General features: G+C 44.2%; 2 protein-coding genes across 4 annotated transcripts in view; both read left to right on the top strand.

Moving 5' to 3' along the window:
• Window positions 1-20,869, top strand: part of LOC139339936 (hyccin 2-like) — a 39,807-nt gene extending 18,938 nt beyond the window's left edge. For 2 of the 3 annotated variants that reach the window (XM_070975397.1, XM_070975398.1), the window contains 10 exons: window positions 1,236-1,337; window positions 2,957-3,136; window positions 4,933-5,013; window positions 6,463-6,578; window positions 8,109-8,204; window positions 8,998-9,114; window positions 11,843-11,930; window positions 12,167-12,323; window positions 13,083-13,274; window positions 16,378-20,869. In XM_070975397.1, the coding sequence (XP_070831498.1) occupies window positions 1,236-1,337; window positions 2,957-3,136; window positions 4,933-5,013; window positions 6,463-6,578; window positions 8,109-8,204; window positions 8,998-9,114; window positions 11,843-11,930; window positions 12,167-12,323; window positions 13,083-13,274; window positions 16,378-17,027 (1,779 nt within the window). In that variant the 3' untranslated portion in view covers window positions 17,028-20,869. The remainder of the gene's footprint in view (window positions 1-1,235; window positions 1,338-2,956; window positions 3,137-4,932; window positions 5,014-6,462; window positions 6,579-8,108; window positions 8,205-8,997; window positions 9,115-11,842; window positions 11,931-12,166; window positions 12,324-13,082; window positions 13,275-16,377) is intronic. The other variant, XM_070975399.1, reaches the window with a different exon arrangement.
• sacs2 (sacsin molecular chaperone 2) overlaps window positions 1-25,810 on the top strand; it is a 199,074-nt gene that overhangs the window by 128,481 nt on the left and 44,783 nt on the right. The window lies entirely within an intron of this gene.

Genomic DNA, 25,810 nt, shown 5'->3' with positions numbered 1-25,810 from the left:
TCACTCTGACATGTTTGGAGTTATTTAGTGATTCCTTTTCATGAGTGTATCCACTTTTCACTTAACCTGCATCACTGACCCGCCCAGTCAATTCCCCACATTTCCCAGAAGGCTTTTTAACACGAGCTAAGAGATACATACGAGATACTACAGAGATACACACAGTCTTTTTTCATACAGACGTTTGGAGATGTCAGAGTTGGAACAGCACAGGTGTACATAATATCATTAATTATGGCTGAATTCCATTTAGCTGTGTCCTGGTAGTGTGCATGCTAGCTGTCTACACGTGGCTTACTGGGACACTTGGATGCAACAGAGCCATCGTTAATGTAGGTAGTAACACTTGTGATTTGATGCGTAAAGGTGTGAATTTGTGCCATTCAGGTGTGGCTCCTACATCGAGGTGGAGAGAGTGATGATAATAACACAGTGCAGTGTTTCCTCTAGGATTTCCTCTAGTAGACTTCCAATAGACCAAAAAGATGGTGTATTTGAGACACACCCAGGGGAAAAAGTCTGCCTTGTGTTTAATGGGTTTATTTCTGAATGGCTGTTGAACATTGATCGCACACCCACACAGTTTTCAGTCACCCCAGCTGATAAGACCTGGAGTCAGGTTCAAGTTGGGCAGAGCTTTGCGGGAAATCACATGATGTCGCCTAACTATTATGGACCAATAAGATGTGTCTGAAACCACTTCGTATTTACAATATAGTGTTGCACTATATTTACTGACTGACCACAACAGAACAAGAAACGCTGTGTCCACAGCATGTACACTTCTTTTTGCTGACAGTCTCGCAAAGCAACGAGATGAAAGACAAATATAATCTTATTTTTGTCTTCTGTTTAGATACAAGTTGCGAGGACAGTGCATGAACAGATAGTCCTAAGTTTAAGTTGCAGTGGCAAACAGAAAATTTTTAAGCGAGATGTCAGTCAGTGGCAGTTTGTGCAGGCAGTCTAATTGCACTATATATGCAAAAACACCTGTTTGCCTGTAGGGGGTTTAAATTGTAGGGGGCAAGCTCTGAAACCCTGTGGTTGATATTTGCTTTGTTGCTGGAAATTTCCTGCATTTAAACTCTGAGCTGGAAATATCTGGTCATGACATGACATTGCTGACTGTTTCCATGCATGTAATAATGTTGACTATTTAGAGGGATGTAAGGGAAAATGATGCACAGGCCTTATGTGTCATGCCTCCAAACCTTTCTTTCTCCTTGCTCCAGTCCTTGCCAGAAACCCACATCCCCAGTTACGCCGGCAGCCTTCATCTAAAGAAGTCCCTGGTTCCAGCACTGTACAGAGTCATCCAGGACCCCAACAATGAGGTAATGCACAGAGAGCACACACACACACGTACAGAGAGTCCCAAGTATGGCTGTTTTTAGCTCAGGGAAATGTGTTGCCTATGGCTGACACGCTGTGGTGAGCAAGAAACTGACACACAACTGTATCTGCGGGCTACACATGCACACTAAAACACAAGCGCACTGTACTCTGGGAGGGTGTGATGGACGGCCACAGCGGCAGAGCCAGCCACACTACCTGTGAGATGGCACACAGTGTTCCTCACACATACACGTACGCAGCAGTCTCGCAGACAGGAACATCTGCTGCCCACACTGGAAAAGCTACGTGCATAGTCAGAGATGCAAACACAGATCCTGTATATACACACAGACTGGGCTTATTATTAGATGTGCTGCAGCACGCAAGCACCTCACTGTGTTAATGCGCAGGTGTCTCCTGTCCCTGCAAGGCTAAAGCAGTATGTTCTCTTTAAAGGACCTAATGACACAATTTTTGAACAAAGGCCTGAGGCACTCTGTGAGACGGGACTTTAATTTCGCTCTAATGATGCTGTCTGTGCCTCCAATTCGGTCATGGTCAAACTTAGGTGTCAAGCAACCAGGGATCTAAATTCCATTAGAGTTGTCAGTCTGTCTGCACAGTCCCACTAATGATCATCTAAGCGATGTGAGAGGGAGAGAAAAAGAAATGAATTGTGACAAATAATTATCTACACACACAAAGTTACATATACATACACAGCTGGATGGTTTTAATGTTGATATACTGTATTTAATTTGCAGTTTTTCATTGTTTTAAACATGTTATTTGAAAGATTATTGTTTTATATATTGTCCAAACATTTGGTAATTTTGTACTGTGGCAGAATTGTCTCTTGAATGCTTTGAATTGAGGGAGGGAAAGAGAGAGGCTGCAAAGGGTGTTTGACTATTACATGTTTGTGGGGGGTTGCTGGTGACACGGAGGGCCAAATGCCTTGCCAAGTTCATTAATGAGTAGCTGCTTATTTCATGGTCAGCCACAGTCCCACACACACACACACAAACACACGCTTACACAGCAGTGCTGTGTGGGCACTCAATTCACTGACCCCTGGACAGTATAAACACATTGGCTTAGCTGGCTCCCTGGAGACGACATCTGACCAGACTTCCATTGTAGTGATTTATCCCCTCTGCTCTCACACACCTCCCACTATTAACCAGCAGAAGAACTTTCCCTCCATCTGTCCGTCCCTCTGTGTCATAGTCAGGCTGACGTTCATTCATGTTTTGAAGTAAGAGCTGTGAAGCAAAGATACTGACTCAGTGTGTTTCTGATGGCTGTTCAGAAAGGTTGCTGCTGAGTTTGGTTTCCTGTACCACAGGCATACCGTAAGTTCATGTTGATTTGGTGAATTTGAACGTGAAGAACGCTTAAGCGCGAGGCAAAGCACAGAAGTTTCAGGCCTGTATTAGACATAAAGGACAAAGGCTGCATCCCCAATTTTCTTTCCACAATTGCTGGAAACCTCCAAGAGACCATCAGCAGACTAGCTCAGCAGTTATTAGTTCAACCCATCAGCCATATTACATTTCCACTAGTGTCTCAGACCTGCACTTATGTCCATTTACTTATGTCTCCCCCTCCAATCCAGCTGCTGGAGCCTGTGTGCCACCAACTGTTCGAGCTGTACCGGAGCTCTGAAGACCGCCTGCGCCGCTTCACCCTGCAGTTCCTGCCTGAGCTGGTGTGGGTATACCTGCGCATCACAGCCAGCAGAGATCGTCAGAGCAACGGCTGCATCGAGGCCCTTCTCCTGGGCATCTATAACCTGGTGGGTTTCAGCCTACCTAATTGGGTATGAGATGGTAAAAGCAAGACCTTATATTTGATATATATGCATTTTGCATCCCCAATTCAAAGTATCCATTTGGTCACTAAGAGGGATGTGAAATAGTTACTGCAAAGTGGCTGCAGAAAAGGAGCAGTGACTTAAAGCAGAGCAAAGGATGAATATCAGCCCAACCATCTTGATGGGTCATACTTCTTAACATGGATCGTGTATGCAGATGTGTGCTTCAGTGATTAGAGAAACAGTGCGAACTTCATCTAGATGAAGTGCACTTTAGAGAAACTCTGAATCCCCACTACAGCTTGAGGGATGTTGCCCTGTATCTGACCCTGACAGAGAATCACACCATTGTTCTCACCGGCACAGTGTGCACATTCCTGCAGTTGAACTTAACTCTTCAAACACATGCTGTCATAACTGGCTAACCAGGATGGTGTGGCAGTCAACACTGTCCATTGACAAAGACGGCCTTGTTTTGTCCTCCGCTCTCCCCAGAACTCATTCCACTTATATGTTATTCATTAGAAAGGCTTTACTTTTCTTAAGAACATACAAACAACCGTGTAGATGACTGTGAGTGGCTCTGTGCCTGCAAACTTTTAACGTTGATATGCAAATCATTGGTTATGTTTTAGAGCCAACGCAGGTGGCACATTCATGAGGATGTAAGTCTGTTGACATTAAGGACAATCTCCAGAGAAAATCCTGGTTAATGGATAGACCCAGGATAGATTGCATCTCCAGGAAACACCCTTGGGGAAATGGGCTAAAAGCTAGAGACATCGATAGAAAGAGCTCCATGTCAGCCAGCATGGCTGAAGGTATATCCATGCATAATTTATTCCTCTGTGTCTATACCACTGCACACACACACACACACACACACACACTACATGCTCATAGACCTCTCGCCTGCGGTCCCCGATGACTGAGCTCTGATAAACAGCTTTGCTCTCAGCAGTCCCATCAGATATTCAGAGATATACTGCGAGCCAGTGAAGGGCAGGACAAGGCCTGAACCAGCAGTACACTCAGGGAGAATGGGAGATAAAAGGGATAACGGTACTTTTTCATGCCACTTTCCAAAACGTAGATTATGGATGCTTGGACGGGTGGATGGATAATCTCAGAGCCCTTTGATCAGCACATGTGGGGAAAAAACATTTATCTATTGATTGATATATCAATAATAATAATAGTTCCACATCTGGCATCCGTTACTCAAAACCCAGTTATTTCTGTATCTTACAATCAGGTGCAGTGCCTGTAATGCTCACTCACAGTAAAAACCAGTTGCTTTGATAACTCTTACACACTACTCGAATCCTCCTCTGGTGCGCATAATTGGTTTGAAGAATAAAGGAAGAGTAACAAGTGCTTTCTAACAAATGAAAAAATGCCCAGCTCTCCGTCTCTGTGATTGCACTTTGTTATTATTTCGACTTGCAATTGTGGTTGGTGCAGATAATCAGGCATTACTTTTAGAAATGGCATCATTTTCAGGGACGCGTTAATCTTTGTGTTATGTGATGTGAAATTGGAATTGAGTGGCGATGGTCCTGGCAGTGACATCTAATCTGTCTGAGTCAATAACGTGTAGCAGCCGAATGGTCTTACAGCGGCTCATCGGCGTGAGAGACAGTGGGTTGTGCAGCAGTTGTTAATTGCATGCTGCTAAATGCTTTCCACAGAACTGGGCTAAGTTACGGAGGTAGAAATCTGAATTCATTTAATGACCCAGATTTACTGTTTCTTCCTCTCTCTGTTTGGTTTTACAGGAGATCGTGGACAAAGATGGCAACAGCAGGCTCCTGTCCTTCACCATCCCATCTCTGTCCAAACCATCGATATATCACGAGGTGGGGCTCCTGTCTGCCCTATCAATCAGCGTTTTGAACGGGTTTTCACCACACCTCTCTTCTCAGTCTACACTACTGTTTACTTTCACTCCTCCTGCCCTCCTTTTATTTCTGTCGCTGCTTCCTTCTCCTTCTATTTGTCTTTGCCTCCCTCTCATCGTCTGTTGGAGCATTAGAGAGACTTAACTATGTTTAATTGGCGGTTTGGAAGATGCCACCTCCCCACTGTCTGTTTCCATTAACCGCACCTTCAGGGCTTATCCATCGATGCCAAAAGCTTCACTATGTATGTCTTCAAGGAAAGATTGTCAGGTTTATTGCACCCCTCTCTATGACTGCCAGCTTTTGATACCGCCTTTGTTTTGAGCCATTTTGTTTTGAGCATACGAACACCAACTCTCTCTCTGCCGGAGCCACTTTTCTTAGTCTGTGTTTTCCTCATGTCCACACTTTGATGATATTTAGATATTTATAGAGGAAGAACTACACAAACTTTTCCATTTGTGTTTATTTTTTGGATTTAAAAACCGAGGTGACTCTTTTCTGTTCCCTCCTCTCTTACTCTGCTTCAGTCTCTCTGTCTCTGTGTCGCAGTTAGTGCAACCCCCCAACTTCTGACCTGACTGCTAAAACAGAGCACAGTATTGACTGTTGTGTGAGCTGGAATTCATTAGAAAGGTGTTTAACAGGACATGCTGACCTCGGGCCATTTATTGAGGGCAGAAAGAAGCCAAAAGCCTCTTTTTTAGGCTTTTTTCTGCTACCCAAAGCATAGCAAAGTGAGCACAGTATATTGTCATAGACTATGACAGCCCTGAGTGGGTGCTTGTGTGTCTGTGTGTGTGTCGTCGAGAGCATGTGGCGTGTGCTGAGGGCGATTTATCGCTGTAATTACAAGCTTGAGAGGCTCTTTCCTCCATGCTGAGAGAATGAAGAAAGCATGGAGGTGTGGTGGGGGGTTCGTGTGTGTGTGTGTGTGTGTGTGTGTGTGTGTGTGTGTGTGTGAGTGAGTGAGAGAATCACAACAAGCTTCGTAAGCTGTAGTACGGCTCTGCGCATCACGCGGCCTTATCCCCGGGGCCTCCAGCATTAGCATAAACTCCAGCCTCTCTTTTTGAATTAATCCATCCTCCCCTCGGTCTCCGCTCCAAATCACCTAAGATACTTAGGACAGAATATCAATTCAATTTAACGGTGACTTTTGCTCTGCACGCCATCAGAGTGAGGTGGCCTTGTCATTTGTTCTCACTTGGACATAAATTTAGATTCCACACAGTCATTGCTTCACTTTTTGAGTCGTCACCTTTGCCACTTCTTCTTACTGTTGCGCTCATGAAAGAAAAAGAATATCGAAGATAAATTTCACCACGTTTTATGATTTTATGAGTCGCAGCATCATCACTGAAAATGTTGTTCGTAACCTGCGTTTTTCCCTTTGTGTGCCTGTAGCCTTCTAGTTTGGGATCCATGGCATTGACAGAGGGGGCTCTCTGTCAACATGACCTGATCAGAGTGGTGTACAGCGGCCTCCACCCTCAGAGAGAGACCTTCACAGCCCAGAACAGGTACCACTGTGACTCCACCAGCTGTTAACAGAGAGGGAATCGTTTGAGGCGCAGTACAAAGATTAAATGGTCGCAGTTTAGAGACATTTTGCTGAGTCCAGCATCCAGACTCTAACAGGATGAGTTACCAGAGGAGTGAATCCTTTTGTTGCTTCTTGAATGCAGAGAAACGGCAGCGCAGTTCAGCTTCACCAAACACAGGTAGCATCGCCACACTGAATCCAACTTTGGCCCTTGAGATGTCAGTCTCTCCCATTTATTTATTTTTTACAGCAAAATACCATCCCACATCTCATCCTTCCCCATAAGGAGAAAAAGACCTTTTAAGATGATCAGAGCGTAACCTCTCGACTCTCATTCAGCCTCTTATGGCCAGACTCAGCAGGCCTGAAAGCTTTTTTGGCTCTTACAGTTTCTCTGCTGCTGTGGATGAATGATAATCTTAGCATAGTAATGAAGCATGCTGGAGTCCTGCCAGAAAATGCTCTGCCTCTGCACCAAAATGAGCAGACTTGCAATTTGTACATGCGTTTATTTGCAGTGAGAAACTCGCAGAGACAGGCACCCATCTGAACTATCAGAGCTGATAATGTAAGGGCAGCGCAGATAAGAGCGGGCTTGCTGTGTGTTGTCCAGAGCAGTGTGGCTCTCAGCTATGATGATCACAAAGCATCGTAAATATACTGAATGGTTCCAGCAGGGCCAGGCCTCATAGCTTATCTGTGGCCCCAGATAGCGTTTATGAGAAAAAAGCCCAAAGCTCTCGAGAGGTGCCGGCTCACTCCAACTGATGATATACAGCCGGGCCATTTACCTCCCCCTGCGCATAGTCAATTATGGCTCTTACACCCGAGGTCCTCCTCCTGTTTGTCCTCCATCAACACACACAAACACACTCCAAAAACACACATGCACCAAATAGGGATGCACAATATTGACATATATGAAAAGTGATGATTTCAAGTGGATAATTTAGTTTTGCTCTCATTTCAAACCTACACAGAGAAGGGTGTTACGGGTAGCGTAAGTGACACACACATTGTGTGATGTCACTCCAGCACAAGCTTAATACAAAAATGTATGAATATGTGAACGTATCTCAGCGACCCCTGTGCACGTTAACCTACATGCAGCTCGGACAAGCATCATTCTGTCTTTAGGCCTGCAGAGCTGCCCAGCTGCATATTTCTAATACATCATTGCTAATTATTTTACCAGTGAACCATCTAAACTGCTGTCTCACGCCATCTGCACTTGGCCTGACATGGTGTGTCGAGAGTTTAAGGATGATTACTGCAGTAAATTAGGCTCTGCATCTACATACAATACAGTAGCTTACAATGCTGCTTAGGCAAGCAGTTTGCACAGCAAACTATTTTGCAGTCCAGAGTGAATAAATCGCTTGAGCAATTTTACCGAATTTTCGACAGTGAAAGTGTTGCAGAAAAATGGACAGCATGTTGACTAATAATGGACAAGCTGACATCAGATTAAAACTGATATTTAATCTTGACTGTTTTGTGGTTGCAGGTTCGAGGTGCTGTGCTTCCTCATGCTCTGCTACAACTCTGCTGTGGTCTACATGCCCCTGTCGTCCTATCAGTCGGTCTGCAGAATGAGCTCACGGTGAGGAAAACACATGTGTAAAGCATATTTCACATCAGTTGTCACCCACAGTTTTCACTTTCTGGACCCAATTAGTGACCACCCTCTCCTCTTCGACCTCCAGTGCTTGCACTCCTGAATCTAGCGTTAAATTACCTCCTCTGCCCTGTAGCCATGCACTGACCTCGATACCGACTGTCCTTGTTGCAGAAGGATTTGATAAGTATGATTTCATTAGGGCTCAGTTGTCTATACCTGTCTGAGTCTGTCTGTCTCTGAAACATGGAGATGCCCTGGAGAAAGGATCAATGTGGAATTCACATTATGAGGCTCTGTAGAAGAGGCGCCGCCCAGTGTTTGTTCCACCGCGGCACGCAGGCGATTCAGGATATGAAGACTTCCCTACTGTGAGTGAGCAGACAGACGACGCCTGAAGCAAACGCAGTCTAGAAAGACAGCAAACTGAGACTGTGAAGATTTCCACGAACAGTGCACACTGTTTGAGTTTAACCTCACACCCCGTCGTCTAACCTTGCCTGACCTCCATGAGTGTGAAGTATTTGAAATTTTTCTCCCTTTGCTCACCGTCAGATGTGTTTCCTCTTTGTGTATTTTACCCAGGACATGTCTGATGTTCTCTTTTGTTGTTACTCTCATCTGATGTGTGCAGCAGTTCGAGGGAACTTGTGATGTAAACAGTGGAACCTGTGTCCTCTTTCTCCTCCCTAAACCAACTCTCTTTGTTGTTGCCTGATGCTGTATGACTTTAGTCACCTTACTCACGTGACCCTGTACGTGTATGTTCCCTGCTCAGGTTGTGCGTATGTGGCTTCCCCCGGCAGCAGCAGAAGCTTTGGAGGGAACCGTGCAACCGCGTGCTGCTGGACCCCGAGTTCATGGTGCAGATGCTGACTGCCGTCTATCACGCCATGTACGTGTCTTTAAAGTAGTTTGTGTACAATATTAAATCTGTTATCTGTGTTTTTATCTCTACCAACTAATGAGGGAAATTTCAGTAAGCAATTTTAGTAAGACCGTACAGTAATAAATACTAGAAGAAGGCTGTAAATACTAGAAAAAGGCTGTAGAGGAGCCTTTTTCTAGTATATATATATATACACATACATACATACACACGTGTATATATGTGTGTGTATATATACACGTGTGTGTGTGTGTGTGTGTGTGTGTGTATATATATGTATATATAAACTGCTTCAAAAGTGACACATGTCCTTTCTGGACCTCTATTATGCTGTTTGTAGTTGTCTATGTAGTTAATTTTAATATGCCACATATCCTGCCAAGAGCACATTTAATATAGATTTTACATGTGGGAAATGTGCAGTTCACAATCAGGCTTTACAGTTGTGTGTAACAGCCTTCATCTCCAATTAGTAATATTTGAGATCAGTCAACATCTGGCTCCGTAGCTGCTAAATGCGCCACCATGCCGACCACCTAAATGTGAACTGTGTCTCTCTACCATTTGGAGCTGAGCTGTGGGTGTTTTTAGAGCTATGCAGCTGCAGGAAAAATGGCTGCAAATGAAGCTATGAGAGGGGTCAGAGTTCACCAAAACAGTGAAATGTTGCTGAACAATGAGCTGAAGCTCTCCATAAAGCTCTGTGAAGCCAAGTGGAGCCTCAGGTTCAGGTGATAATTTAATTCTTTATGTTCGTCGCTACAAGTCATTTGAATTACTGCTATCATAAAATAATCAATTATAGCCACTTTAAGTGGCTTTCATCCACACTATATCACATCAACTGCACAGCACATCCAGTTACAGACATCAGGTAATTGGCAGGAACATAATCTCATGTGTGTTCCTGACCTTAAAAGATATCATGTAGAGAGCTACATAACACAATGTTTCTCATTTCTGTTGTTTTGCCTCTGTGGGACATCACTAATGAGGACAGTCTCTTTTCCAGTTTGCTGTGATCTACTGCAGAAAATCTCCTAACAGCATATGCTACAGTAGCTCTCTACCAAGGACAGAAGCTCCCCACTGTACAGACTGATTACATCGGCAGTGCATTGTGGGAGCAGGTGATTTCATCCCCTACGAGGACAGTCGGTGTAAAGCTGATTACGTCCCTTCGATGATAGCTCGTCCTCCGAGATGGATCCCCTGATACGGCAGTGACTTGAAATCACCGCTTTTAAAGATGGTGTAGCGAGGGGAGAATGAGTATGCATTCTGCCTCATCGGCCCTCTGAGGTTGTGCAGCAGCAATCAGGAGATTGGGGCTGTCTGGAAAAAAAACCCAGCCTGTGTGTGTATGTGAATAATAGCCTTTTTAGTAATCCCTACCATAGGTCACCTCAGTGCCAGCCTGAGCTCTCACATTCACCCTTGGCCCTGGCAGACGCACGTGAAGGGCAGATAAACATGAATCTACAGCTCCACACATGCAGAGGGACATTGGCATCCTCATCGAGGACACTCTGGGATTTAGGTTAATATGTCCACTAATGCTACAGCACTGCAGGACCACATGTAGAGAGAGAGAGGGAGAGACATTCAGAGAAATTAGGACAAATATATACGCCTTTTTTTTCTTTTTTTTTTAAATCGAGTCTGAAATGTATTCTGGACCAATTTTCCAGCCTTCGCGACATCAGAGCGTCCATTTTTACCTGCCCATTCATTCCAGTCTTTTCATCTTGAGTCTAAAGGGAAACCCACGCGTTCACCCCTGGCAGTCGTTGCATGTGCAGAACCGGATCAAAGAGAATATGTTTATTTATTGTGGCTGTTCCTTTAATCCCGCTCGAGTGTATATGGGGCTGTGACATCACCTTATGCAAAGACATCCCTCATCTTTAGCAAAGAGCCGGGTCATAAACCCAAAAATGTCCCTATTCCAGCACTTGCATTCATCCTCTTTTCACCCCTGTATTCAGCGCTCTTCCTGTCCAGGTGCTTTTGGTAACTTTCCCCTAAATCACTACAGCACCAGAGGACAATTCTGTTTGATTCTTAAAGCAGATTCAGATTTTAGCCTTTAAAACATGATCTTACAATGTTGACTTGTCAGAGTGCTCCAGTGGTAGTTAAACAGTTGTATATTGTAACATCTTTAATCTGCTGTCAGTACTGAGGACAGTGCTTGCATATTCATATCATATTCACCATTAAGTAGTTGCATGGATGTGTGGTAGTCATTATAAAGCACTTATTTCTGTCTTATTCTGCATGACCATATTCTACAACCATGAGGCCATTAACTAAGAGTTTTCCCTCAGTAACTTCCTAATTACTGCTTATTGATAGCAAGGAAGGAAGATGTACATAAATCTCATTAATCTATCCCTAACCCCCAGAATAAGGCATTAACAAGTACTTTGTAGTGACTAATAAAAGCCAGTGTGCTACTAATATGTATGCTAAATAGCAAAGGTGAATGTGTTGACTTTATAGTGCTGCTGAAAATGTTTTAAATCAGGATAGACAGAATAATGTGAAATAGAGGTATAATAACTCTTGTCTATGTGTCTACCATCTCTTTTTCTCACTAATAATACTTCAGGAGGACGTGACTCAGACATCAAGGCATCTTGTCGGACACTCTTGTTTACTCAAATAAGATCACAGTGTGACGTTAGTAAATGCCGATGTGCGTGCACTTGTTTTGTGCTGTGATGTGCAGATACAATGGAGAGTGGGAGATGGGACGGGAAGCTCTGGAGGACATTCTGTACAGAGCCCAGCTGGAGCTTTACTCCCAGCCTCTCCTGGTAAGGCCAACAGCACTGTGTGCATGGAGTTAGGCACACACAGTTCAACTCAAGTCAAATAAAAACACTTGAAAATAGTACCTGTGATCTGCCATGTTTTACAGCACAGGCTCTCCACAGTCTTTAAAATCAGTGATTATGGCCAATCCGAGCTCATAATCAGGCTTTAAATCTTGCAAAACCTTCCTGACTTTCGAATTTAACTGCTTATTGATCTGTCTGCATGTCACCTCCAGCTGGGGAACGCCATGAAGAACTCGCTGCCAGACAGTGCTCCTGATGAGCCGCGGGGGCGCAAGGTGCTCCAGGTGGAGGTGACACCCACCATTAGCCGCATCTCCATCTCAGCCATCACCACCGCCTCCATACGACGCCACCGCTGGAAGAGAGAGGGTAAGACTGCGGCTGCCTTGGAGACAGGAAAGCCTGCCATCATGGCTTCAGTACACAGCGAGTGAGCCAGGCCTCAGTGCAGGACAGCTCTCAGTAGATGTGACAGCGCAGTAGATTCATTTCAATCCCTTTTTTTATCGTCCTCGTTATTAATCAAGCACCCGAGGGTAGGCTGGACAAGAAAGCTATGCAAGAAGAAGCACCAGTGTTCAGTTAAGATTTAAGCTGTAAACTTACCAGCTGTTACTTTTTTTTCGATCTGTGAAAGGCCACAAGAGGGAACTGATGGGTGAGACTTTCCTGTGTGTTTTTATCAGTGAGACGGAAATCTGTGTAAACCAGTCACACCATTAGCATCGTCCAAATGGTGTTTGCATCAGTTACTGTATGTAATATTGGTCGTATAGTCTCTGTGTCGCAGTGCTTGTGCCACTCGCTACTCCTTTCTCTTGTTTTTTTGCTCGTCTTGTCTATTACGTGTGTGCTGTGCTTCGTATCACCTGCTAAACGGAAGGTTTGCGGAGACTCACAACAAAATGGTGCCTGTAGACTCTACTGACTCCGCTCTACCCAGTAGATGGGCGATAACTGAGGCAGTTCATTTTTAAATATCGCTGTGTTCCTGTTTTTCTGTAATCTACAAATGAGTTAACAGACAGCTGTGAGGCCTGCTGTGCCCATGATGGATGAGGCCCGACTCAGTTGAGGCTGCTCGCCACTAAAGAAACACGTTTCCCCGTCTGTGTTGTTGACTCCCAGATTGTTTTGACTACTCAACCGATGCAGAGTTGAGCCTCATCGTCAATCCTCCTAGCCTCCTCGCCCAGCACCACCACCAACACCACCACCACACTCCCTGGGACCCCGCAGCCAATGATGAGAGAGGAGGGCGGCCTCAAAGCCACCACAGCAGCAGCAGCAGCAGCATCATTCCCCCCATCACATTTGAGGGTAGGGGACAGGGGCGGACACTCAGAGCAGGGAGGGTCTCAGGAGGAGGGGCCCCTTCGATCTGTATCCTCCCCACCCTCCTCCTCCTCCTCCTCCTCCTCCTGCCTCTCCTCAGCTTGAGAGGGTTAACTCAGCAGTTCCCATTGTGGCTGCCTCTTCACTTCCCCAGAGTATACTAACTCATCCAGTCTATAAGACCCTCGGCCAACAACCCCTCTGCTACCAGACCACTGCTATTTTTCCATCTCATTCAAGAGTGGAAGAGTCACCTATTCTGGGTTTGAAGGAAGTGTGGCTAGTGGCCATTTTGCATGGGCCGTGTCATCATGTCATATCCTCTCTTTTTCCTCATCATGCCTCTAACGTACTTCAGACTGCAGCCCTTGTCACTCACTGAGCATGTTCAGTGCCCGGCCTGTAGCTTGACCTTTTACTCTGGGCGTTCTCAGCTCTCCGTGTCTGACAATTGGTTTTATACAGTAGATTTATTTTTTCTGTTGTTTTAACAGGAAAAATACATCCGTTTTAACTACACTGGCATAGAGTACCCGACATCTTGTTTCTGCGCTACCCCTCGCGGTGTTTGACAGCACCACAAGTTTAGGGTCACTCGGGCCAGCAGTGCCCATCTGCTGCCGCTATTCTGCAGGAAGAGGCCTTCCATTTTGGATTTCAGAGCAGCGGCTTTATCGTATGCTAATTTTGTGTTCTGCCATGTTACATTTCTTTCCCTCAGCTCAGTGAGTGGGAATGAGCCCTTCATCATGCATGCGCACGCTACGGCAAACCTCTGCTACAACATGAAAGCCTGGGACACTTCACATTTCAAATGACGAGGCCAAGTGAGCAGACTGAATATTGTCAAGCTAAACAACTCCAGCACTTTGATCAGCAAAGGACCTATCGTACGGCCCATTTTGTCTTGTTGAATGTGTGTCCGTTTCCATGTGTGGTTGCTACATGTTTTGAAATCTTGAAACATCGCCCCGATCTTTTGACATGACTGAAGATAAGCTCATTCCCTGGCTGTACAGTCAGTGTTTGTGCCATCCCGTCTTCTTCCCATGTTCTTTCATGAAACTCAGTGCAGCTGTGGCAGAAGAACCCGTAAACACTCTGCAGAAAGAAACCTGAACATATGTCCTTTAGTTTGGAGCTGCATTGCAGCAGTATTTGAAATTACCATACTGGGAGTTCTGCATGTTTAAGCCACTTCACTACAGTTTGCATTTACTTTGCAACACAACAGTTTTCCATGGTACACCACACATTTTGAGATTGATTTCCTTCCTTTGAGGCAGCCATTGATTTCCATTCATTTCACTTGACGGTGAAAATGAACACAGAGCTTGCTTGAGCTACAGTAGCTACTCTCATCATGAGTATTTTATAGCTTTATTTTTTCTTTTTTTGTATTAAAAACTCTCACTTGCTTTGTTTAACAATGCTTGGATCTTGGATTTGGTCAAATCAGCTGCTGGAGATGTTTTTTATAACAGAAATGACAAAGGCCAATGCACACAGTTGATAGTGTTTTTAATGATGTAGTCACAATCATAAAAGTATTTAACTTTAATGCTTTAACAAACAGCTTGCCTTGAGTTTTCAGAGACTCCTCTCCCTACATGTGGCCTATCAATGCATCAGAAGCACCTGCTTTGTGTAACATCGCTCTCAGATCAAAGTATCTCTTCCTCCCTTTGTTTTATATTACAAAACTCACATTATCCTTTTCACATGGATCACAGTTCCCAGAAACACACCTCATGTACTTATGCAATGATTTTCAGCAGTCGGCTCTAAAATCAGAGTGTCTGTGAATGCACCATCTAGGAAGAGTTTTTAAAATGGTCCCTGCTCCACAGCTGAAATAGCATACTGAAATGAGTGGAAATCAATAGCAAGCGCATAAATGTGTTGCTCGAACAAACACGAGCAGATTGAAGTCAAAAGGCTAAAACATGCAAGAACACTGGTACGATCCTGTAATTGCATCCGCGTTCATAAAGCTGTGATGAACTTTAAGCTCTTCATTTGGGATTGGGCTGGCTTGTGATGGCTTGCAGACCGCCCCATTGAGCCTCGTGGGCTGTCAGCTCTAACTGGCGTGCTATTGATCTGATGAGGTATACGGACTCGCCTCGGCGCTCTCCACAGATTGGCAGGCTTGCCTCGGCCGGGTCGGCCATGTGACCCGCTGCGGGAGAAACGAGGGATGGGCAGGAGAGCATGTGTCTTCTCCTCATGTTATGTGCATGTCAGTCCAGACCTTTTCTTCTCGGTTCCTCCATTTCTTTTCTGGTGCTGCCTGTGGTTCCCTGTCGTCCAGTTTTGCTTGACCCAATGATGCATGACAGAGACAGGCGGCCGGTCCTCTGTCTCTTCTCTTTAACAGGCTTTACCCTGCATACCGTATGTCAATAACATGCTTCTTCTAACCCGATTTATCATCTTTTTCCCTTTCAGATTTCAAACATTGAGTTCATAGACAGATTAGTAACTGCTTTATTGTTCATATTTCTTCATGTCAATGTTGTGCCCTTTCGAATTCTTCTATTATCACTGGATAAAGTTGAATATATTTTGAATATGACGTATTATGTTAAACAAATTCTGCTCTCTTATCGGGCAAGTTATTGAACTCAACTCGTTCCTAAACAAACAGCTCGTCAGATTTAAGTCGATCTGAATTACATCAGATGATCAAAGCTCAAGGTCATTGTGCATCATACTGAATTGAACCTCTGTTTGGTGCATAATGAGTGAGCTAATGAAGCAGCATGGTCTGTTGAGTGTTAGTGCAGCTTTGTTTGAAGGCTACTAATTTAGCCTGCTAATGTATTCTGCATTATTTATAAACTCTCTAAAGATTTTTAATCTTATTATCTCAGATTAAGTTTTTCACAGGCCTGTTCACATCACTGTTAACAAGATGCTCTTCTCTGGATCATGGCGATATTTTGTCTAGATTCTGAGTTTTGGTACTTCACAGTCTGATTTTACTTAAATTTGTCAACAGAACATCAATCATTGTCTGACCTTCCCCTTTTTCGTGTTTGTCTATCATGCTTTTTTCTGTATGTTCATGCGTGTTCATGTTCAGACGCTGATGGTATGAGTGGCGGGGAAGATTCCTTCAACGTCAACGACCCCGACGAGGGTTTCTCCTCCGGGGCATCTAACAGCAGCCAGCCCAGCGGCACCAAGACGGGCGGCGGCATGGGGCCGAGGAGCGGCAGCCTGAACAGCAGCAGCAGCAGCATCAAGAAGGCCATCACAGCCCGGCTGTCTCGAGACAAAGAGAGGGAGCGGGAGAAGGAGAAGGAGCGAGAGAGGGAGGCGGTTTTGTTGGCGGATCACCAGGCACCCGTGAAGAAGCATCACCAGAGGCAGCAGTCGCCTCCAGCCAGCATCGACTTGGATGCCATCCAGCTGAGTCCCATAAAGAAGCACCTGAGCTTCCCTGCGGGGCCCACGCTGGTGCGGACTGGCAGTACCTCCTCCAGCAAGTCCTTTGACTGCATGAATTTCAACCTGAACGGAGGCGATGATGAGCGAGAGGAGGCGGCGGGGGGCTCTGACAAGGAAGGAGGGCTTCCAGCAGGTGGCTCCCACCGCCACTCCACCATTAGCCTGAAGGAGGAGCACCTCATCAGGCCAGAGGACGCCCAGGACCTGCTGTCTCCTGGAGCTCCTCTCACCAAGCAGTCCCGCTCCCCCAGCTTCAACATGCAGATCATATCACAGGTCTAATGTGCAGTGCAGGGCATGGTAGACACACATATATACACACACACACACACACACACACACACACACACACACACACACACACACACAAAATCACAAAATACCTGTTCATGACACACATCCTCGTGCAGTTTTTCTTTGCAACTCTTTACAGCCCGACTATGACAACTTCTGTCTACTTATCTATGTTGTGTGTGCGTTTGTGTGTGTTTTTGTGTGGCTGACTCAAGATCTCAAGAGTTATGTGTCCACCCTTTTAACATCCATTAAACTTACAATCGTGACCTGCAGTCGCTGCTGGCGGGTTTAGCGTTTCTGAAGCAAATGGAGCAAAGAGAAAAGTGCGATGACTGCCCACTGCTGTAAACGAGTCCAGCATGTCAGCGCATCCTCCTGTCAGACCAGGCGGAGCATCCCACAGAGAAAATCCAGAGAAAACTCGTCAGGATGCCGCGCTAGCTGTAGGAGGATATGTGACATTTCAGATTTTTGAGTTCCTGACTGAATCAGTCAAAAAAAAAAAAAAAAAAAGAATCAGCAATAACACTTACCAGTCACTCATGTGGAGAAGAGTGGGGTCTCTTTATTCCTTCCCTTTCATTCCCGGGCTCACGTGCAATCATTTTTGCTGATTATCTTCCTCATTAACTGCTGTTTTTTAATTAGGCATAAATGGTTTTATTAATAAAATTTCTTTAAATGTTTTTTTTTTTAATCACAGTCCAAAGAAGGTAGCATTTTGTTTGACTCTGATTTGGCAGAAATCACTCAGACCCAAGTGATTCTCGAGTTCTGACCTTCATTTTATTCTCATTTGTTGTGTGAAATCAGACTTTTAAGATTGTTGTAAAAACCAAACTGGAATGTGGAGAGGGTTTTTTTTCTTGCCCCGAGCTTTTAACTGGAGAAATCTGAAGAATTCACTAATGTGCAGCTACAAGAGGAAGGAATTCATCTTGTGACTAGATTTAAAATCTAAAGCTAAATCTTGTGGAAGAACAGGATTAAATCAGTGCAGGTTTGGGTCTGAAGCTAAAAGGCCATGACTGTATTTTATATTGGATTGTTATAATGGTTCAAACCATTTAATGGGTCCTTCCATCTGAAAGTACTTGTTGGTGTGTGTTTGTTTGGCTCATGTGTGTTGTCCTTTCTGAGCCGGTGAATTACTGCCCTCTGGAGGCTTGTACTAGTCACTGCGCATCAGCAGTCACCATGATGATTGTGTCTCGTGTTTTGTGCTCTGATTGGACGCTCATGAAACATTTTGTTCTACCTCATTGTGTGTTCACCTGCCACTCAGACGCCTGTCTCCCAATCAGATACAGGATTTTAAAAGACCCCATTAGGTTTGAAAGTGGAGCGCTTGACTAGTCGGGGGGGATTAAAATAGTGTGGGCCAAAGTGGTTTCACACTGCAACTGTAACAACAGTAAGATCTGTGTGCGTTCATGTGAGGAGTCCTGACATTTCACTTCAGTCGCATCATGCACAAAACCTAGCTGCAAAACAAGAACACGACTGTCTTCAGGTTTTCGTATTTTCTGTTCTATATCAGACAACCACATTTGGGATTAACAAGATTATTTGGATCCCCTTGAAATGTCCTGCTTATCTTTTTTTTTTCTCTATAATGATTTTTGAAGTGCAATTTTTTTTAATCCTCATGTGCATGGAGTTGGATCTTCTCTGCTGTTAAACGCCTGCATCTGCGCACAGTGCTAGCTAGCCTTCTGTAGTGCTCCCTGCCCAGGCTGAGTGATGTGAACATGGCGTGCTTGTCTGCATGTTTAGTGCCCTGCAAAGCACTGCTGTTTCAGATGCGTGAAACGGCCAGCGAGCCAAACCCAAGTCTCATCCTTGTCTTTGCCAGATGTGCCAATACACATCCTCTCCTTAAGGAAATCGTTTTCTTTCCTTTTATTTGCTTGGGTGTCTTAAATTAAAATGCCTATTTTTTTCTGTTTACTGGTCTTATTTTATGAAGAAAAAGGGATGTTTGGACGTATGGCTCAACGTGCCCTTAGATGCAGCTTCACCTATTTTTTGCCATGAGTTTTCTTGTCACTCATCACAGGTGTGCACGACACGCTGTACTCTCACAATCGTTGCTAAGCTTTGCCGTTCACATGTAAAAGCAGTATATTATGTGTCTGTGTACTGTAGATGTCAGCTGTTGTATTGCATCTTCCACGTCCTTGCTCACGTGCTTGTTTAAAACGAGGATGAATGATAAATGTATATAAAAGCTCAGTCTGCAGTGAAAATCCCACACACTCACGCTCCCGCTGTGCTGGAAACCTCCACAGCTGCTGCTCCTGCTCCCGAGCGAGTCCTGCGTGCGCTTCAGCCTTAAGCATTTCAGGCCAAAAAGCCTTGTTGGTCGGCTTTTTGGCCCTCGTGCGCTCCTCCTCCTTCACCTCCTCCTGCTGGACTGGACTGTGGAAGGAGAAGAGAGGAGAGCAGCTACAGTTCACAATCTCACCCGGTCTGTCTGCTGTCATCCCCGTGCTGTGTGGCTCACGACGAGCCGGGTTCCCATTTGCTGTACTTTGCTGTGAGTTGAGTGGCACCTTTTTGCTGTTTTAAAACTGGTGACGTGTTCATGTCATTAATATGAGTGCCCCTGACCAAGGTTACCAGCAGCCATGTTGGTACTGTATGTTGACTTAGAGTAACCGATAGACAAATATCCCTCAGTGTCTGGTGTTATTTGCATGTGACCAGGGCGGGAAATGAACACCAGCCAGTGGATGCTGATAAAACTTGACTGAGGCTGGAATCTGCCATCCATTGTGGGAGAGAAATGAGCCCAGAAATCCACATCAGGTCCATTTACATTTCAAATAAAGTCAAATTTATGTGATTTTAAACAAAGTGAATTTTGTGCTCGGTCAGCCACTGTTGCTGGTGGATAAAGTTCATTTCCTGTCCTGCATGTGATAACTGTGGGCTTTTGTTTTCATACAGTATAATGCACTTTAATCCATCCACCTCTCCTCAAGATAGTTATTGAAATGATATATATAGATGTGCAAATGTGTATACACTCAATGCAGGGTTTTAGTCTCTTTAAAGTAGTGCTTCTATGTGATGTCACATCCAACACAATGCTATTTTTGTTAAAGTCTAAGGGTACAGCTATTTATTATATTTTCTTTTTAAAACCAAAAAGAAAAAAAAAGTTATGGAGTCTGGAAGGTCTCAGGAGCTTATCAAAAAGCCACATTTTCAAAACGGCAGCACCAAAATTTCTGTTCTTGAAGTCAGAATTGATTCTATGCAACATTTTTCCCCCTTTTTCTTTTTGGTGTACCAGCTTTCAGTGATCCTTGCTGGGTGGGATGGGGCAGATGCATTCGAGCTGATTTTTTTTTCTTTAAAGGTGCAAGGCCTCAACAGTGTCCCCATTCAGTGATTCTGTTTATACACCCTGTTGCGGTGCTGCAGAGCGAAGGACCTCTCTCGCGTGGGTGAAATGAGAGGACCATCCATTCGTCGTCCAACTGCCCTCACAGACAGAAAGCCACACCTGGACTTTCGGTGCATGTTTGAGCCCTTCTGTCAGTTTGCTGCTCTGTGGCTCAAAGACGTCAGTTGGTGTATGAAAAACAGATTATCAATAACGAATCTCATCTAGATGCTTCGAGGGAAGCTGCTGGACCATGTGATAACACTGTACTGTTGATGTTGTATAAACGGAGAGAAAGACTTATTTTAAATCTTGTAAATAAAAAATGTACAAAGGTGAAAGCGAGATGAATATAAAAAAAAACTGAAGATCAGTCTGAGATGTAGAGAGAAACTAATCTGTATATTGTTGAATAAACATTGTGCCGTAAGGGTTGCGAGTGTCTGTCTGCTTTGTATGTGCTGATCATGGTCACTGATCGCCACAGAACTGCTCAAATAATGAAGATCCACACTTCAGTTTAGTTTTAAGAAGCTATTATTTTACCATGTGACTAATCCATGGTTGGGTATTAGGATAGATAAAAAGGGAAGATGCAATAAAATAAGTAAAAATCAATAATAATGAACAGCAGAGCCAAGTTTTTCTCAGTTTCCCCTGGTCTCCTGAGAAAGGCACTTCCTGGCATTGTGAATTCATTATGAGTGTGTGTTGGGGTTGTGATATAATTACAGCCAATTAGCGCTAAAATAAGATTTAGAACAAAATGCAAAATTGGTTTTCTGGTTCCAGCTTCTCTTATGTGAGGCTTTACTGTCTCACAAAATCATAACCTGGATGTCTTTGGATCTTTGACTGTCGATCGGACAAAACCTATTCATTCACAATGAAAATAGCTGCCGATTGCAGTCTTAGTAATAATATTAGCATATGTTATCATAGAATAAGAGAGAAGAAATTTATTGCATTAAGATCTGAAATCTGAGAAACACTTCACTGTAGAAATTCCCACGCAGCTGGTTGCAAGCTTGTGATCAGAGCTGTGTGCAGTGGTGATGTGCTGACATCTAGTGGTGGTAATTGAGAACAACGCGCTCAGCAGCAACACAAATAATCCATATCCCATGTTTACCTGTGCACTGATTCAACACTTTATCCACAGTCTGCTTTAAATGTGTTCCACTCAGTGCTGATTTTTTCCAGGAGAAGTCATTGATCAGAATTTATTTATTAATCAGAACAAAAGCTTTGATTTGAATTTCCTGCCCCATCCAGACCGCCATTGGACCGTGCTGACACGTCACAGCTTTCCCGCCTTTCGCTCTCTCTGCCTCACACCTTTTCAGTCGCTTTGATCTGCCTGCTTTCAGAGGCAGAGCCAGAATATTTTTATAGGGGTGGCCAGGCTGGGACCATAGTTCTCATAGGGGTTGCCACAGAAATCAGAAACATGGTTGTTTTCATTTACTGTAGCCTCTAAAGTCGGCTCTACCTGATAGTATTAGGCCTATTCATACCAATGACAAGCTAACTGGATGCCAGAAAACTAACTTTATTCTAGGTATGTTAATATCAATAAACCTAGATCATCTTAATGTGTTCCCAGTTTTCTAGATTGATGCATTTAACTTAAACATACCCATCTAGAGGGTATATCTAGAGAAAAGAAGTCCATTCTTTCAGTGCCACATTTCCCCTAGAACAAAATCTCTGTAAGCCAAAGAGTCAGAAATAAATAAATGGATGTTTTTATTTACCCTCTCTTATCAAAATAGTAGAGTAGTTCATACAACACATATAACTTCTGGATGCAAAGCTTTTCACTGTTTCTCTTTGGCTAAATAAATCAATAAAGGAATTGTGAAGATCTAGGTGAGTCAGACTTGCATTAAAAGTGCTTCTTAAGAGGCCTAGTTCGTCCGCCTCCTATCCGAAATGACGTACCCAAAATAAATAGAGTATATCTTCACAACTGCAAGGGCTGTACGAATAATCTTGGTCTCAAAAGAAAGCTAAGACCTGTGAGATTACTACAGTGTCAAGATATGTGTTACTGTGTCGGAGTAAATTCGTGAAAACCAGTGAAAACCACCTTTAAATCATGTGATTTAGCCAAATTCATCTACGAATTAGGAAAGTAATATCTGATGAGCAACTGTGCAAAAGTACCTGCCAAAATAATGAACCTGAGCAGTTTTACGGGCGCTCATCTGAGTGGAGTACTGTTATCTCTTACCTGGCTGTCGTCCTCGTTAGTGCAGTGGACAGAATGGACAGAGTCTCCGCCTGTCACGCGGAAGACAGGAGCTCGATTCCCAGACGGAAGGGGGGTTATTCTCACACACTCCTGTGTCCTGTTACCACTGTGCCGCCATGGACATGACAGTAGTGTCCTGTGTTCTGTAATGTCCACAGTGGAACATGACAGGAGTGTCCTGTGTTCTGTAATGTCCACAGTGGAACATGACAGGAGTGTCCTGTGTTCTGTAATGTCCACAGTGGAACATGACAGGAGTGTCCTGTGTTTTGTCATGTCCACGGTGGAAACAGTGGTAGTGGTTCGATTCCCACCTGGAGCGCTGGGGGCGCTGGGGGCGCTGGGGGCATGTCCTCCACCAGGGCCTCTCTGCGTGGAGTTTGCATGTTCCCCCCATGTTCACTTGTATCCTCCATAAACAAAACGCCCTAAAAACATGCAAGAAGGTCACCACCTGACTGGGTCCCCGGGCGCAGCTGGCAGCCCACAGCTCCTGGTCTGCCGCGGAGGAAGGACCCACGGATGGGTCAAACGCGGAGGAATTAATTTCACAGAAGCATGTCGTGTGCATGTAATGCATGTAGTTGAATGAAGTGATTGATAAAGTATGTCTCTTCTCTTCTCTCTCTGTTGCAGCCTTTGGTCTGCTTGCTGTTGCTCTTATCCCTCATAAAAGGATGAAATGCAAATAAAAGAGTAAAATAACATCAGTAGGGTCCTCTGAGGCCTATTCTGCCTATTCTCTGTCTCTGTCTGCCTATTCATGTGTAAATGACATGAAGTGAAACTAACTGCGCAGTTACAGCAGTCAGTAGCACCCCCCAGAAACCCCCCCACCTCTTTATGTACACAACCAGGACCATCGCGGTAGATCTCAAACTAACACAGAGTCATAGGAGCAGACATTAGCAGCGGTTTTTCGAGCTGGAATATAACTTTTGACCACAAAACAGCAAAGGTAAGACATTTTGTATGATTTTGCGAAATATTTTTCTGCTGCTGTTTGGCTGCTGGCTCGCCGAGTTTTCGGCGCACAGTGAGGGGGCAGACATTGTCGTGACCATCAGACGCTCGGCTTTCATATGATAACAGGCCTTTGCGGCTTGTGTAAAGTGGTGAACACTGCAGACACTCTAAAGTGGATGTACAATAATTTCATGTTTTCTTTATATGCATATATAATTTATTGCAGTATGAATTATGTTTCATTTGTTTCGGGTGGCAATGCTTGGTAGAGGCTTTTAGCTGAGTTTCTCCCCTTATTCTGGTATGCTACAAGTTAGAATGAGCGCTTCCTAGTGCGACCAGTGATCATCTGAGCTGCACGCATCTCACACTGCCCCCTGTGCCGGGGGCGCTCGTATTTAAGAGGTTTTAAAAGTGTGTGTGTGTGTGTGTGTGTGTGTGTGTGTGTGTGTGTGTGTGTGTGTGTGTGTGTGTGTCTTCTGACTCACTCTCCTCCTGTCTTACCACATCACTGTCCCTTCTTTCCTTACTTGGCCTTTTGCTAAAGTACTATGTCATCTTTCTTTTCATTTTGACTGACAGGTGAAGAGAGCAGGCAGCAAACTATATATCAACCACATGATCAAATAAGGGTTTATGCCCACAGGCAGCTTGCAGGACAACTTGCATTAATAAAATGGACACATACGTCATTGAATGTGGGAACACAACACTGATGCTATTGGCCAACAGTTTTAATCAATCATTACAGCTATTCTCACAGCCTAATCTAGCCACACACAGCGATTTGGAAATAGCGCTCGCTTAGCATGCTAGCGCTAGTGAGCTCAATTGCGTTGCTAAATCAAGCAAAATCACAGTCGTTTTCAAAGGAATGAGCTCACATATAAATAACTTACCTCACACTCTGTAAATGCAAAAAAAAAAAAAAAAACTCCTCCACACGTGTTGTATTGCCTCTAGGGTTGCATCCATCCAAGTCAAAACTCTTCCGTCCAAGTGGTAGGGCTGGGCGTATCGATCTAAATATCGATAGTATCGATATCAAGGTGCCTATCGGTATTGGATCAGTACTAGCATGATGAGATTGATACTTTTGTTGCAGTTTCTTGTCTATACGTCCAGCAAAACTCGAATTTCCTCACAGAATTCATGCAAGCCAGCGCAGCTTCTCTCCAAGTCTGTCTGTGCCATGTGCAAACAGCACACCTCTCTCTCTCTCTCTCTCTATATATATATATATACACACACACACACACACACACACACACACACATATATATATATATACACACACACACACACACACACACACAGATAGATAGATAGATAGATAGATAGATAGATAGATAGATAGATAGATAGATAGATAGATAGATAGATAGATAGATAGATAGATAGATAGATAGATAGATAGATAGATAGATAGATAGATAGATAGATAGGAAAATTAGTATTCCTATTTAGGCAGATTACAGTTACAGACTTGATTATCTTAATCATTTTGTTATTTCACCTAGATAACTCACAATGAGCCATTTTTATAAATATATAGTTAATAATAAAAAAAAACTGTTTATTATCAACAAAAAGCGCAAACAATAAACGAAAAGCGCACTCTAACAGAGTGGAAAGAACTAAGGGAGCGCCGTACGACGGGTCTGAGGCAAGGCACACGTGGAAGTGGCAGGCAGGCAACTGGAACAAAAGAAAACACACCATTAAAGGTGGAAAACAAATTCATTAGCACGCTCACGATAGCTTGAGACGAAAGTACTTACGATAACGATGTTCAAACAGGCCTGGAAGGATCTCAGGAGGAAGGAGACTGGAACAATCCGGCAACAGGTGAGGAAGAACTCTGTCCTTTTAACCTGTGCCTGATTGGCCTGATCAGCCACCGGTGTGCGCAGGAAGGCGGAGCCGGCCATGTGCAGGACACACCCAGCTGCACAGGCAGGGGAAGACAGACAGACAAAAACACACTGGGAAAAGGAAACACAAGGGAGAGACACACTGCCAGGTCCTAACAGGACCACCACGTGGTGCTGCCACTGCCTGCCTTGTTAGACCTTTGACCTGTTTTTGAGTAAACATGCACCTCTACTTAAGCTACTTATCTCTGAATCTACATCCTGGTTCATTTCTGGT

Source organism: Chaetodon trifascialis, chromosome 12 (assembly GCF_039877785.1).
Source record: "Chaetodon trifascialis isolate fChaTrf1 chromosome 12, fChaTrf1.hap1, whole genome shotgun sequence".
NCBI lineage: Eukaryota > Metazoa > Chordata > Actinopteri > Chaetodontiformes > Chaetodontidae > Chaetodon > Chaetodon trifascialis.
The sequence above is the reverse complement of the archived record's forward strand: the minus strand, read 5'-3'. Positions and strand labels throughout refer to the sequence as shown.